This window comes from Rhyacophila brunnea, unplaced genomic scaffold (genome assembly GCF_057557595.1).
Source record: "Rhyacophila brunnea isolate RB1 unplaced genomic scaffold, BYU_Rbru_1.0 scaffold_15, whole genome shotgun sequence".
In the NCBI taxonomy this organism is placed as follows: domain Eukaryota; kingdom Metazoa; phylum Arthropoda; class Insecta; order Trichoptera; family Rhyacophilidae; genus Rhyacophila; species Rhyacophila brunnea.
This window is the reverse complement of record NW_028232806.1, coordinates 26,060,784-26,076,871: the sequence shown is the minus strand read 5'-3', so window position 1 is coordinate 26,076,871 and position 16,088 is coordinate 26,060,784. Positions and strand designations below refer to the sequence as shown.

Here is a 16,088-nt window from a genome sequence, read left to right as displayed (position 1 = left end):
GTACCTATATATTAAAAATAATATTATAAAACTCAATTAAACAATATCATATTATGAACAGAAATAAAAAGAGTTTGGTGTATTAATTTTATATATATTTTTTCATTTTAATATTATTTGATTAATACAATATATTAAATAATATTACAATATTTAATTAAAAATAAATATATGTTAATAAAAGTTATGTTAATAAAGTAAAATATTGTAAAAAATATTATTTAATTATTACTGGAACAAGCTTTCTTGATTAATTAAATCGATTACTAAACTGCACCCCAATCACCATAGATTATAAAACTAGTGAAAAATAATATTTTATGATACTATTTTTATAACGTATCTACTATGAGAAAAATCATTATATTCTTACTCACGTATATATTTATTAAGAAAATAAAATATGACTTTACTTTAATATGATAAGGTGTTATCTAGATAGAAAATAAAAGCTTTAGTGGAAATTTCCACAGGTCGGAAATTTGTTAGGAACAGGGGGAACATCTCCTGCGACATTTAATATGAGATTCATTCCAAACACCATATGATCTTCTATGTGACAATGAACCATCCACTTTCCTGAAAATATAAATATTATATTACTTCTTGGAATATTCATAGATTGTATGTATTGAATATGCTGTCTAATTATACATATATCTTTGACACTACGACTAGTAGTGAACAAAGTAAATAATAATGTTAAGAGTAGGTACCTACATAACAAAAGATTATAAAAATTAAAAAGACTGAAATGATGATGATTTTATCAACGGAGAAGTAAATTGATATTCAATAATTTTTAATATTTATCTTGACTTGTAACTATAATTTAAATAGCTGGAATAATTTATATCTACAACACGATTGCCAATAACACCATGAACAGATTTAATAATTATTGATGTTATAATAATTTGGTATTTTATTTTTCCAATCTGATATTATTAATTAAAGAAAAACCAATAAAAAGTATTTTTTCCCACTTCGCTTAGTTTTTTTAATACAAGCTATATTAAGATAAATAATTCGGCATTTACTGCTTACATCTAACACCGTATACCGTGTTCGATGTTTTTTTTTATCAAATAAAACCTATTTTGAAAAAAACTCTTTTTCCCTTTCTACAGTCGATCTATATAATATTATAATCACATATGACTACAGAAACGTTTCCAAAAATAATATAATAATATTTTAAATCAACCACTTGAATATAAGTTTTCAATATACATTGTTACTCGTAAAATCACTTCAGATATAATAATATATATATTTAATCGAATTCGGACTTAAAACTGAATTCGTGCTAATGTGCTTACACTAATAAACATTGTGCGTCTTACAACAAAATTATTTAGTAATCATACATAGTTAATTTGCATATCGGAATTTGTGTGATTTGAATCGAGGTACCAAGAAGGAATCAAAGTACTCAGTATAATGCAAAAGATACAAAAAAATAGATAAAATAAAAATTGCCGCATATCACTTGGAAATAATTAGGTAGCTACTTATAATAATAAACTATCCAACTATGTATTGCTTTTGTTTTGTTTTATTTAATTCATTTAACAGGAATGTTTAGTCATTAACCATTTTAATTTTATATTAGGTAATATAATTGTTTTCTCAGAAACAGAAGAATTTTTTTAAGTGAAAAGTTACTATATAATAATAAATTCGGGTTTAAATATAGGTACCGATCGTTATTTTTATCCATGATGAATTTACATTAAATTTTTTTTATTTAAGATTCTATAAGAGGAAACCACACCATTCAATAATACATTCTCTTCCTTTGAATTCAAATTGTATGTGTATTATTATAACATAGAATGTTAAATAAACTGGTGTTTCAACACACACAAATAATAATCATAATAATTATAATTAATAGTTGACAATACAAACTTCTACCTTTAATTGAATATATTATGATGATAAAATTACCTGGATTATCAGCTCTGAACCTTATAACTGCAAAACCTTGGGTGTGGACTCCAATTGTATCCTTTACAGCAGGTTCTGTGTTATTTCCTTTTAATAATCCAGCAGCTTCATATTCCTTTATCCTTTCAACAGTTAGTGGATTATTAGGGCTTGGGAACTGTCCTTCAGATACGACAATAAACTTGAATCCGTGAACGTGAATAGGATGAACCACCGTAGACAAATCTGGAATAAAAATCAATATATTTTAATAATTCTCATCTTTATGTTAACTTTTAATACCCATTAATGATGTAAGACATCGTTTAATCTACAAAATTCTGACTCTACTGTAATAATAAAGTAGAAGTAAAATTATTTTGGTACAAAAAGATTATTTCTCTCTGCTAAAATATCTTTATTTGATGTTTCTCACTCGTTACTTTAATCTATACACGCAAAAGCGGACGACGGATTATGGAAGAAATATATTTGTGTGAGATTTTTAATAACAAATGGACTATATCGACGGTCCCTACGTAAAGTCGGATATCTACAAAAACGTTATTTTACAGGAGAGCTATTTGAAGTAAAAATATTTTGTTTTCTACTGAACTTCTATGTTTTTATTACTAGGCACCTGAAATCCAGGGAGTATTATAAATAATATACACAGTTTATTTACTCATTATTACATTCTTTCTAAATCATTTACTTTTGGTAGAACTGTAGTTGTCCGACTTTACGTCGACTTCAACGTATCCGTTAATGAGACAACTACCAAATGTCTCATTTTACGTGGGAAAGAATTTATGTCAATTATTAGCAACTTTACTTATTACTATTGAAATCCTCATATTATTACACTATTTAAATGGAACATCCACACACGTATCGTAACGTATATTGATCGGATACCTTACCTCGGTTTTACACTCATCGATTATTATCGCGAGATCATTGTTTATATGGCAAATGGTTGCAAGATTTTGAGATGCGATAATAATTGCTGTGAAACAGGACTTAACCTATCACTGTACCACGCCAATTAAATTATATTGCTCACTCCCGCAATTTTACAGATACATATTATTATCACGTGCTTAAATATTTTATTATCACCAGTTGGAGGAGAAGATATAATGCTAAGCTCTACGGGCTGTACGAAGATTGCAGCGCAGTTCTATCAATTAAGATTGGAAGATTGCAATGACTAGGTCATGTGCACCGTATGAATGACAATGAACCGGCAAAGAAAATGATGTCTAGCAATCCAATAGGGCGTAGAAGAAGGGGCAGGCCAAAAATTTGCTGGTTGGATGGAGCTGCCAGTGACTGCCATATTCTGGGTGTACCGAATTGGTAAGCGGCTACACTGGATAGGAACAAATGGAGAGAGCTGTTGGTGGAAGCCAAGATCCACACTGGATTGTCGCGCCCCTGACGATGATGCTTAAAAATGTCATGCAATTAATTATGACTACGTATAATTAAAATAACGTTCTTACTCGGGGCCGAATCGATCAAAACTATTTCGACAAGCGCATTTTGTGTAATGTTTAGCATATGAGTGCATACGCAAATCTGCAAATCATTGCAGTATGCAGGTGTATTTCCAGCGTTGCATAATTTGGAAGTATCGACATCTTTGAATTGACTCAGAAGTGGTGAAGATTGGGCAACGTTAGAAATGTCGTTCATCGTTCCTAAGAAGATGTTTTGGTTGTTGATATCTGAAAGAAAGTTATGATTTTAATCACGATGTATCTTTGACCAAAGAGTAAAAAAGTATATTGCCAATAAAGACGTAAGAAGGGTAAGTAATAAATACCATTTAATTTTAGGTAAAAACTATTTTGTGATTGCCGGATAAAAATACTTAGGTCACGTTTTGTCAAAATTCAAATTGTAATAGCCATGCATGTTATGGATGGTTCTCTTTTTTGTGTATCATAGGTTTAGTCGCATCTTAGCAAACATAATATATATTTTTATATACATTTAGTAATATTCTATCGTGGTGCAGTGGGTAAGGCGCTGGCCTTCCACCCGAGATTTCTGGGTGTTTTTGATTGTTCAAAATTACTAACAACCACCTTGTACGAAAAAGCAAGGACATGGTTATTATTTATTCTAAAATTGAAAATGTCTCACTGAGGTGGACGAAACCGGTCCTAATATATTAATTAAAGTGGAATAAGTACTATATAAAAAAATGCGTTTTATTAAATAAAAACAACAATACAATGCAGTTCCACCATGAATTGACAGTTAACAAAAAAAAATAAAAAAAAATATTAATATCTATATTAAATTATACATTTATTTTTTACATCACTTATTACTTACTGTAATGTGGGAGGTAAGTTCTATTGTTGAAAAACTGGCTGGTAATCATCGGCCTTATGGCAAAATTGACATAGAATTTTTGATCATAGGGACCATCGTAATAATCAGGTCCTTCGGGCGCTTTCAAGTCCTTGATGCAGACGTTGCCTGCGTTTGCTGTACATGGTTGCACTAAGTTGTTCATGGTCTAGAATAAAATACATTTATAAGTATTTAATTAACCAATCACTTAATTATATTAATAATAATATTAGCGGCGCCTTAAACTAAAATCATTTTCTAAATTAAGAAGCACTTTAATTATCGGATAGCGACTCTCGCTGATCTCATTTATAAAAGCTTACATGACAGCATGATCATACGCATGTCCTATGCTGACAGGGGTGCTAACGTTTGACCTGCATATCCAGAATCGATTACCTTTCTCTTGGAAAGGGATCAACACCACCATCAAGAGCATCACGTTAGCACGTCAGCACGTTAGTCTACAAGATAGCACTTGATAAATGGCAGTCGAGGCGTTTGGGATCTACCAAACGATGACAAACGTATTTGTTTACTACATGTTTCCTCTAGAACTAATCGTTGATGGAATCCGTCCGAGCGGAGCTGTTTGCCAGGGTCCACTCACACATGGACTCAATTGGACTCGCCGACTTGATATTAAACAAGACCAACTTGCAATTGAAAAATTAGCTGCGTCATATGAAGGATGGAATAATTCTGATCCCTCACTAGATTCAGCACTTTCAACTCATGACTCCTCTGCTTTGGCGGATTTCAAGTACATGGGTTAATAGGGTTTTTCATGGCACTTAAGATAATTAATGCCGGCAGAGGAGTTCAAGATTATTTTTTTAAATCGTTCTTTAAGCAACAAGGTGCATTGTTGCTACATCAGTCTCGTCCGGTTTCTTTTCAGCACTAGAAAGTGTTGCACCAACATCTTTTTATTCCAACACGTTTATAGCGTCATGGAAAACGACCGTGCAAAAATCACGGCTGCATATAATTAATACATGACAGGTGGAGATGGGGTAACTCAAATCATTGTTTATTGTACGAGGTTAAACATAAATTGAAAAACGACATGACTTATTACCTACTTATTACCCGATTTATCGCCTTATATACTCGATCACTATGGGTGTAGAATAGTTGGTTATAACATTTACTGTTTTTAAAGATACAAAGCGGTAAATGAAATACCAAGAAACCTTATGTATTACGCTTTTAGTTGCATTAGAAAACAAATTTATATTTTTTTTTTCTATTGAGTACAGTAGTTAAGAGGATAAATTATATTTTTGTATGTCCCTGTAACTATCTAAGAAATCAAAACCATCAGTTGATTAATCTCCCAAGGTGCAGAACTAACCTTACTTTGGTAATGCCAATTGGGAGGGCAGTAACTCTGTTCAACCAAATCATTTCTGAAACTGACATATTCTACTTTCGTGAGGATGAGTTTAATTGGGTAGTGTTCCATAAATTCTTAAAATATGGTCTTCTTTTCTCCTTCGGTGTACTTCCTTGTATATTTTTTTTGTATTTACACGTTTCTACTAATATATTTAATAGTGATATATTTATTTTTATATAATAGTGTTGTAACAATATTTCTTTGTTTCTAAATACCATGTCGTGATCGTATTAAATTAATAATTTGTAACGTTCACTATATGTAAAAAAATAAATATAATTTGATTTATTATTTCTTACCACAGCTTGAGAATATCCAGTGTAGTTTGGAATTGTTGAAGGGATTAATCCTAGAGTCGCAGTCGTTAGGTAAGAAATAACAGCTGTCTATAAAAAATATTCAAATAATAATTATTATTAAAAAAAAAAAAAAATATTGTGTTCATTATTTTCAAGTACTAAAAACAAACAAATTTACTATGTGTGTGATTGATATAAAGAGTTTTAAAATTAACAAGGGACTTATACAATTTTAGGAACTTTTACATAGAGCTGACTCAACTTCAGCTAATGAATGCATTGAGTCGTCAACTATATTTTAAAGGTATAGGTAGGCATTGCAGTACCGAATGTACATATTTATAAGGGTATTTCCTAATGAATACCAGTAGTCGTAAAATAATTGAAAAAAAACAGAATTATCTACAAATAGTAGTAAACTAAAAATCTTTTTAAAATATTAATATTTTACAGCATGTGTCATTGCTGGTCACCAAAGACGATGAAGGGCCATGAAAGTAAGCCAAACATTGCGTAATAAGACAAACAAATACAGTCCTGTTTTTATGTTAATTGTGTTGCTAAATTTCAAAGCCCGCTATAACACTTTTTACTGTCATTTATGAAACAAAATCAATGTGTCTGTCAAATCCCGCTATAATACTACTGAAACATTCAAAAACCCTTTTAGTTCAAAAAGTTTTTATTGATTTTCTCAACATAATGAAAAAATGTTATAGCGGGTTTTGAAACTCAGCGACACAATTAATACATTGTGCTTGCACTGTTAATACCGAATATATCGGTATTGTCTGATTTTTAAAACCGGTATTTCGGTATCTAAAAATACTGGGATACCTACCGGTTTTGAAATACCGATATTTTAATCCTTAGATATAGGTTTTAATAATATATTTATCAATCATTAGAAGAACTTTCTGTGAATCAAGTGTTTTGAAATATAATATTTATGTAATATTATATAGTACTACTAACATACTAATGCAATTCTCAGTGAAATTCTATTTAACGAACAATTCACAATATGTAAGAATAGTCCAGAAGTTATTATATACTATAAATAAGAAGTCTTTTGGATATAATATACCAGTATGATTTTCTAAATTCGTATTTCTCTTAACACTTTTAAAAATTCAATGAACGTGTTGTACTCGTACGTACATGACAACTGTGACACTTTTAATACATCTTTTTTATTGAGTTCAAGTCACTCATAAAAAAATATTCCGTAAATTTTCCTGGTTAATTAGATAAACTCCTTCAATCCTAATTAATTGTATTTTTTTTTAAATTAAATATTTTAGAAAATGGTAGGTACTCACCTGGAAAATCCTTCTGGCGCCACAGCCCCCAACAGACTTTGCATGGAACCAAAACATGCCTGATCCTATATTACCCTGGTCAGCCGTTACTACGATATCGTATCGCTCTCCTGTCAGGATAACCAATGTGTCGACTTGTACCGGATTAACATTGTTGCCGTCAGTAGCAATGATTGTCATGTTATGATTTTCGATCTATTTTAGGCACAAAAGATCAAATAAATAGGTACAGTTACATCCCTATTATTCCAATGTAATTTAGTGACATTAAAAGTATTGACATATTCCGCCGATAGTTTACGCAATCATAAAAGATTTAAGAAAACATAATAATAGAATAAAACAGTGGTGACATTCACTGTGTTCATTTTCCTTAAACAATTGAGCCGGAGCCAACTTTGAATGAGTTTGTAAAAAGTAAAGGTTAGTATAAATAACTTCAGTGGGGTATATGCCTGAAGCCAGATCAGGTGTATTTCCATTTGAAATGATGAGTATGTCAACTATGCATGATTACTCTGTCAACAAATCCTACCTCTAACCTTTTCGCGGGGGTCCCTAGATAATGCAACATTCTGTGAAAGATAGAGAAGGATGCAAGGCAAAATACCAGCGCCTTAAAATTTGAACATTCTAGTTACGGGAAGGAAAACCCTTACAAAAAACCAGAACATATTCACGGGCCTTAAGGCCATAACCTAACCAGTGAATAAGGGTATTGTGGGATGATCACTGGCACACCCTAAAACCCGACAGATTAACTTTAATCAAGGACAGGGAAGCCTCGGACCCCCGATTCCATCTTGACGACCTCGCCTGAATTCAGTAAAAAAGTGCGATACTTCGTATCCTTGTGGCACATTCTCAAAGGTTCCGTAACCGTGGCTGGTTTTTCCTCACCCTGTAGTGGTGCTATAATAGTGATTCATGCGCTGCAGGACTGGCATGGGGAGAGGCACGAGAGTTGGCGATGGACCAAGGAAAGTGGCGCAAACTTGTGCTTACCCTATGCTCCAATGCTAGGGCGTGACAGAGTGAAAGAAGTAGATGAAGAAGAATTAACTTAAATAATTTGTCTAATAGTATTTCAAAGTTTTGTTTAAATGATTGTTGTGTTGAAATTAGCATCAGGAATTGTAAAGTATAACGTCATTCCCGCTTGATCGCATATTAACAAATTTAACTATAATATTAAGATAGATATTGCTGGATTGATGCACATTTATCAAAAATATTTTCGTCTAAGTATTTATAATAAATTAATAAGTTCAATATGAAATAAATTTTAATATAACGTGCTTAATAAATACCTGAATTTGTATGGGACACGAAGTACTGGATGTACTAATAATTCTAAATCTGTATCTTAGCCCTTGTTTCACATAGAATGTTTCATATGGAGATACAGTAAATTGCTGAGTAGCGCTCTGAAAATGTAATATGAGATTATAAGAAGGCACTTAATGGACAGATATTTCTTTAAACATAATTATGTTATTATTATATAATAATGTTCAGTATCAAACCAAACGTTAACTTAGCAACGTCCAATTTTTTTAGTCAACAACGAATAATTCAAAATATTAATGTAGTAATTCTGGCTATCGGTTGTTGTGTTTTAAATAAAGGTATTCTAATAATAAATTACAAAACGAATATAACCGTTTCATAAATAACCTTTTGTGTTTAATTCTAAGATAATGTGGGCTGATTATTAACATTATGAAATAATATTTTAATTAAGGTTCTCCAAAGTATTAAATAAACATAAATTCAATAAGATTTAGGCTTAGATTGATTTTATAAAATATGTCAACTATTAAAATGGGCATAACTCCATTACATGTTATGAGACTTAATAACTTTTGGCAGTAACCCTATTACATAAAATTAAAATTTTTGGGGCATTCTTTTTGTATTTTCATAATTTCAATTTTATTATAATATTGTCAAAATACTCTTTGTTTGCTCTCGAAAAAAATCATTAAAAAGTTGTCCTAGCGTAAAAGTGACGATAATCGTAATATTATTACTACTATTCTGTATGATAATATATTATATATAATATCATATCGACCACTTAATCTGCAAACCAACTAAGAGCACTTTTGACCGAATAACGTGTTTTCTATGGTCACACAGAATTTCAAACTCTTAAACTTCTAAATAAATGCGTTATTGTTATTTACACAAAACAGTCAACTGCAGGTGTCAAATTTACAATATCGTAAATGGAACAAGTTTGTTCTTTATATAAATATTCTTTATTATTTAAAAAGGAAGCAAAAATAGTGTATTAATTCATAGTGCAACTTATTTGTAAAAAAAAAAACCAAATGTATTTTTGAAACTGTAAATTCCGCTCGATAGTTTAATTAATAAGATTTTTCTCCTTCCTGAAGAATTTTCTTAAATGGATTTAATCGGTTTGCAGATTAAGCAGTCGGTATGAGTTTCTATGGAGAGCCGTTTGTATTTTTTTGCCTAATCCGGGATTCGAACCCAGAACCCACGATCTTATAGGACGACAATTTACCACCAGTGGTGTCAAAATAAATAAAAACATAATATGCACCACTAAATATTTTCCTCGTCCGTTTATCAAAACTGCTTCCGGCTGGAGTCCAGGTTGTCTTGTAGGAAGCCCAATGGCGAACATTTCTGGTGCGTCATGAGAAGAGTCAGCGACAATAATGGTGTGTTCATCTCTGTCATACAAGTTGGCCGCTATATCGAGGCTTGCTGGCTTCCGAACGATCAGGCCACCATAGGCTCCATTATAGCGTTGTACTCCTGAAAAATATCATAAAAATAGAGTAAAGATGGTTCTAAATATATTTTTGAGACTATACAATCTATATAATATATTATATCATCTTTATAGTCCAGTAAGTAAGACTGTGGCCTTGTATTCGAAGTCTCCTGACTCGGTAAACGGTGAGATCAAAATAAATTTGTTGATTTTCTCAAAACCTTGGTGTTCGTGATTCTTAAGTGTAAGGGTTAATATATGTGGTAAGTGAAGATATACCTGAGTGTGAATGATAAAAGAACGTTCCAGCGTCTTCTACGTAAAATGCGTAACGAAAGCTCGTTGCTGGTTGGATTGGACACTGATTTACGTGAGGGACTCCATCCATATAAGGGGTGCGTTTTTGCAAGATTCCGTGCCAATGGATAGAGTATGTATCAGAATGCATAAGATTTTGCGTGTCAATTACAACCAAATCATTTTGGCAAACCTGGAATTCAATTTAAAGATATATCTCAGAAAAAATAACCATATAAAAATAGTTTTGAGTATCGTAAACTTAATAAGTTTTTCAAGTATTTGACAAGTTGGCATTATCAAGGTAATACGACACCAGTTAACGTTAATTTCGTGTTTGTAAGAATCTTACCTCGGAATAAATGATTTATTATTCATATCATAATGTCCAATTTAAAAAAAATATTGGTATTTTTACATAAATATGTAACGAAATCAGACAATGATTAGATAAGGTGACTATAATTATTTACTTCGTTTTAAATCGTTCAGCAAACAGACTTACTCATTCAATGTAGACAATATTATTCTTTTAATAATTCTTATTCTACGATTGTCTGTGTAATCAAAACTTTACTTGCATAGAAAAGATACTTTTTAACTGATTTAACAGTTTTTATGTTTTATATCATGATGGGATTTGGCAAGTCAGACCAAAGACCAGACCAGACGTCAAAGAAAAAATTAAAATTGATTTTTTTTTATTTATAATTTGCTGATTCTTTTAACAAACGCTGATACTATGATTTTAGTCAGATATATATATTATATCACAAGCTTCGAATTGTAATTACAGTTATTTTTGGAGATACACTAAAGAGAACCTAAATAATCATGATATTGCTATTTTCACATCAGGATTCTTGATAATCGTAATAACCTATCGGCTACAGGACTATTTAAGCCATATTCGCCCCTTAGTTGGAGCATATGGATACCATGTGGCGTCTTCAAGAGTCATTGTCGCTCACCAGTATTCTTGTTTTTTTTCAGGTCAAACTAGCTTTCCGTAGCTCCGCCGTATACACTATAGATAGTTTTTAGCGGCCTTCTATGACGCCAAAATCCGGTCGGTTTGAAGAAAAGGTAAACTAGGCTGAGGTTTTCTTCTGGCATCCGCAGCACGTGGCTGAGCCAGGTCCAACGTCTTTCTTCACTCTCGCGTAATGAGAGGCTGCTTGGTGATTTCTCTTATCTCCTCGTTGCTCCTAAAGTCATATTACACTTTCCGCAAAATGCCATCTCCCGTGATATGTACCCCAGGTATTTAAAACTGTCGATGCTCTCGATATGATTCAGAGGAAAGTCTGGATCAGGAGAGGTCTTATTACACAAAATGTTAGTTTTCTTCGCGTTGATTTTCAAACCAACGCGAGATGAGTTGTCATACAAACTATCGATTGTCTCTTATAGAATTTGTCGAATAGAACATCGTCATCGGCGTATTCCAAGTCACATAGCTTCACCGTGGGAATAAAAGGTATGACTCAGTCAGGTGGTATTGACTTCCGTAGTATGAAATAAAAAAAGACGTTCAAGAGAAACGGAGCAACGACACAACCCTGTCTGACTCCGGTCGTGACCCCGAACTATTCCGTTGCAGTGTCACCAATTCTGCCACTGCACTCGCTATTCTCGTGCAGGCATTTGATTATGGTAATGATCTTGGAAGGGTTCCCGTAGAATGATACGATGATGTGGTGATACGGAAGTTGCTATCGGAAGACTGCAGAATAACGTTTAAATGTTTAGAGGTATTTAAGTAAGCTTCTACTACCAAAGACAATTAATATTTAAATAACCTACAGCTGTATTTTAATGGATTGTTTACTCACTTCAATTAAAGGTCCAGGACTCTGTCTGTTCATTGTTACGAGAGATTTTTCAAATCCATCAGCTGGGATGCACTGAGGCAAATAACAGTCAGATAGGACACCTCTCGAGCAATTTCCGCAAGCCCTGGAATATATTGAGTTTTAATAAATTTAAATTATACCACATTAAGAACTATCCATACAACAGTTGACAACATTATTAAATTAGGTTTTTTGTTGAACTCATCAATTTCATCTACGAAAGATTAATTATTATTATGTTTTGTACATTTTCCAATGAAATCAATGAATGATAAAAATAAACTATAATTACAAAACATTTTCCGTTTTTCTTAAAATTATTAAAACGATGCATTTCCATGATTTGGCAATTAAAACATTTTAAGAGATTATCATTCAATTTGTAATATATTCAACTGTCACCAACAACTATTGATTGAGATACTTGGGTTACGTGAGATAGTGTTTTTAAAATAGGTACATTGGATGTGCACAAACATCACTATAATTTATTTCAATATAGAAGATGTTAGGTATTTAATTTGGATAATATAATATTGCATTTTGAGACTACGTTACTTGAGGTTGTATAGATACTATCCATGGTAACTGGTTTTCTCTTAGATATGCTTAGACACCTACTGTAATTTAAATACTTAATGGTATCTACTATTTATAGTTGGCTACGTATTTTTTCAGACTTATACGCGGTGTAAATGAGAATTATGCTATTATTGATGTATTGACTTGTGTGTCACTGATAATAATTATCTTATAAATCGGGAATATTACTTGTTCGTTCTCTCGGTGGGCTTCGTTTTATGAATTCTTTTAGTAGGGTATACTTAGCTAATTTGGTATTCTTCCATGTATCTGCTTTATAATTTTTGTATTTACGTTTTATATAATATTTCTAATACTGCATATTTTTCTTTGTTTTAAATGTCATGTTATAAATATATTTAAATAATAATTTATAATATTAAATAACAATTAATAATAATACGTTTGGAAAAGTATAAGTGTTTTTGTATGTACTGATACCAAATATCACAATATTAAATGCCTAAATCCCGCATCAAAAATCCTACAATCGACAGAGTTGGGAAGAAAAGAATTCGGACATAATAATATTTGTAACTGTTAAAAGTCGATAGAGGAATGCTACACCGGGATGCACAGCGAAATAAAGAAGTGAAAAACTACCGTTACCTACTTTTTTCTGAGTGGATAAAGGATAAAGGGTAACTAGTTAGTCAGAAACTATCTCTCAAGCCTTTACCGTTGCGTTTAAATCTATTTTGCCACGTTTTTTTGTCAAATTGTTACTCCAATCAATTTATAAGCCAAATATACTGAATATTGAATTTCCCCTAATCCGTGGATTTAACAAACTTTTCCACTTCCGTTTCATATCAGTACCTACCATGATATATAGTTGGATTGGCTAATAATTAATATCAGCTAATTATATGGGTACCTACATTCATAATTATTAATAATAATTATGGCATCCGGAAATATTATTACATAGGAATATTTAAATTACACTTACGCTCCCATAGCCGCATAATTTTCGACACGGAATGTGTCATAGCAAATTCTTTTTGGTGCACCAGCTATGCATGGCCTCTTGCAATCAGTGCTTTCGAAATCTACTCCATCTGTATTCGTTTTAAGATATCGGTCCAAATCGTTTAAATCAATATCATCGGGGAGTTCTGAAATGGGATTACGATTATGAGATACCGTTATTTTTTTAAGAGAGTGTATCATCTTGTCGAACACCCTATTCATGAATAGATTATCTAATATAAGTCGATATATATATAATCCAGTATTTATTATTTGTCAGAAATTTGATAATGTAGTTTATTGTAAATTAAGAATTTTCAATACTTCATATTGATTACCAAACATATCGGTATTTCAATATATGTATTATGTTTATAACAATCATAACACACAGCATTACAAAGGTGATATACGTCAATAATATGTATGTTTTGTTGTCAAAATAAAACAATGGAACGGAAGCTATTTTCAACATTTCCTCAATCATCACTAGATCAGTAGGATCTATTATGATTTGTTTAATTGCGACTATTATTTCTCTTGTAATATATGAACCTCATTTGCATAAATAGTAAGGATAATCTATAAATCTTCACTTCACTCGAGTCCATCACTCGGCGCACTACTCATTTCGAGTCCAGTCTTTTGGTTATAGTAACATCTCGGTACATCACTCCTAAATTAAATAATATAGTCAATCTCATCAGTACCCGTGATTATAAAATCACTCTGTCATCTTTATCATTGTATTTATTTATTCTTGTATCGACAAATAAACTCGTTACTCACAACATTCAAAGAACACCGATTTTATTTTCACAAACCTCATCATCCCAAAATGTTACAGCAAATAATTAACAATCATTCGTCATAAGAACTTATAACCTCTAATGTATACATAGCCATATAATATATTTCTCTCATCATTCTGTAAAGTTAACTCTGTCTGGTAATTATGTCATTTTAAAAAAATCAATTAGAATTAATTATTCACAGATAGAAAATATTCTGTAAATTACGTAAAGATGTACTAGCGTACAAAGTAAATTTTGAAGATTGCAAAACAATAATATGTTGTTGAAGCACATATTTTTTATTTTTAAACTTTATTTATACGTTAGTAAGGTACCTATACGTTTAATTATTATTTTGTATAATTATTACATACCTATAATGGGACGTTCTTGGGCATTTGAATATGCCAGTATAAACTCCAAAACACAGAAAAATAGCAATATTTTGCGAAAGTTGGCCATTTTTGAAGAACACTTTCAAACAACTATAACAAATTAATGGTTGTATCAAACTATCAGAGACAAGTATATTCAGTACAGTTTAGTAGTTGGTTTATATATTATTGTATATTGATTCGAAAGCGGTGTGCAAAAAAGTATTAATATAATTATTGTAATTGTTATTTTCTTGTGTAAACTTACTATTGTGAATTTATTTGCTTTTCCCTTGAACGAAATACTATTGTAAATATTTGTAGTTATTATCGTTATAAGTACATAAATGGCAATTACAATTCATTATTATTATTGTAAGTTTTTTTGTGCTCGATTAATTAGTAATGTTAGTTATTTTTAATAAAGACAGTGATAAGGTAAGATGTATTATTGTGTTTACATGTAAATATGTTTAACAAAATTCTTCTTCTTAGTCCATGTGCGCTCTTTGGTCAGATCATTTTGGTGACTACACGTTGCTTTTAATAATCTGTGCTAGTATCCCATAGTTATACTGTATATATCTTGTGGATAGTCTTTAGCACGAACAAAACGACAAAATTCGGTTGGCTTTAAGGAAGTGCAAGCCGAGTTGAGACTATCTTAAGTCATCCATAGCACTAACTTAACTGGGTTCAATGTGGATTCTAAGCTTGTAATCTGATAAAATGCTTCATCGTTCGTACTCTTAAAGTCATACCAGCCACACCCAGTATCCACAGAAAGCACTTGATCTCAATACTGTCGTATGGTGCCATAACTAAAATATGATATAATCTACAATTTATAATAATCTCTCTAATATATCAATACGTATTAGAAAAAATCCTATGAAAACTTAACGACTAAATCTTATTCCAAAAGTTGAAGTCAAATTTTGCACACTTTTTAATGCTTTTTCTGATTGTGTCTGATGATCTTCCAGTTTTGTTTTTGCATTTTCAATGAATAAAAAATGTTTTCAAAATATTGTGTATTATTAAATAAATAAAAAAAATAATTAATTTGGTTTGAATGACTGTTTTAAAAAATAATCTAAAAATAAGTATCATAATTAATGAACTCACAATATTAC

At 31.3% G+C, this 16,088-nt stretch overlaps 1 protein-coding gene across 1 annotated transcript; it reads right to left on the bottom strand.

Annotated features, from left to right (window-relative positions):
- Positions 1–454: 454 nt before the first annotated feature.
- On the bottom strand, positions 455–15,771 carry LOC147075078 (multicopper oxidase 3-like). The gene is made up of 10 exons (XM_085943304.1): positions 15,714–15,771; positions 13,765–13,930; positions 12,210–12,333; positions 10,357–10,567; positions 9,901–10,118; positions 8,636–8,752; positions 7,400–7,520; positions 3,441–3,665; positions 1,954–2,178; positions 455–579 (listed from the first exon to the last, which is right to left on the bottom strand). Exons 1-10 carry the CDS (start codon positions 15,769–15,771, stop codon positions 455–457), a joined length of 1,590 nt encoding a protein of 529 aa, XP_085799430.1.
- Between the last annotated feature and the right edge of the window lie 317 nt (positions 15,772–16,088).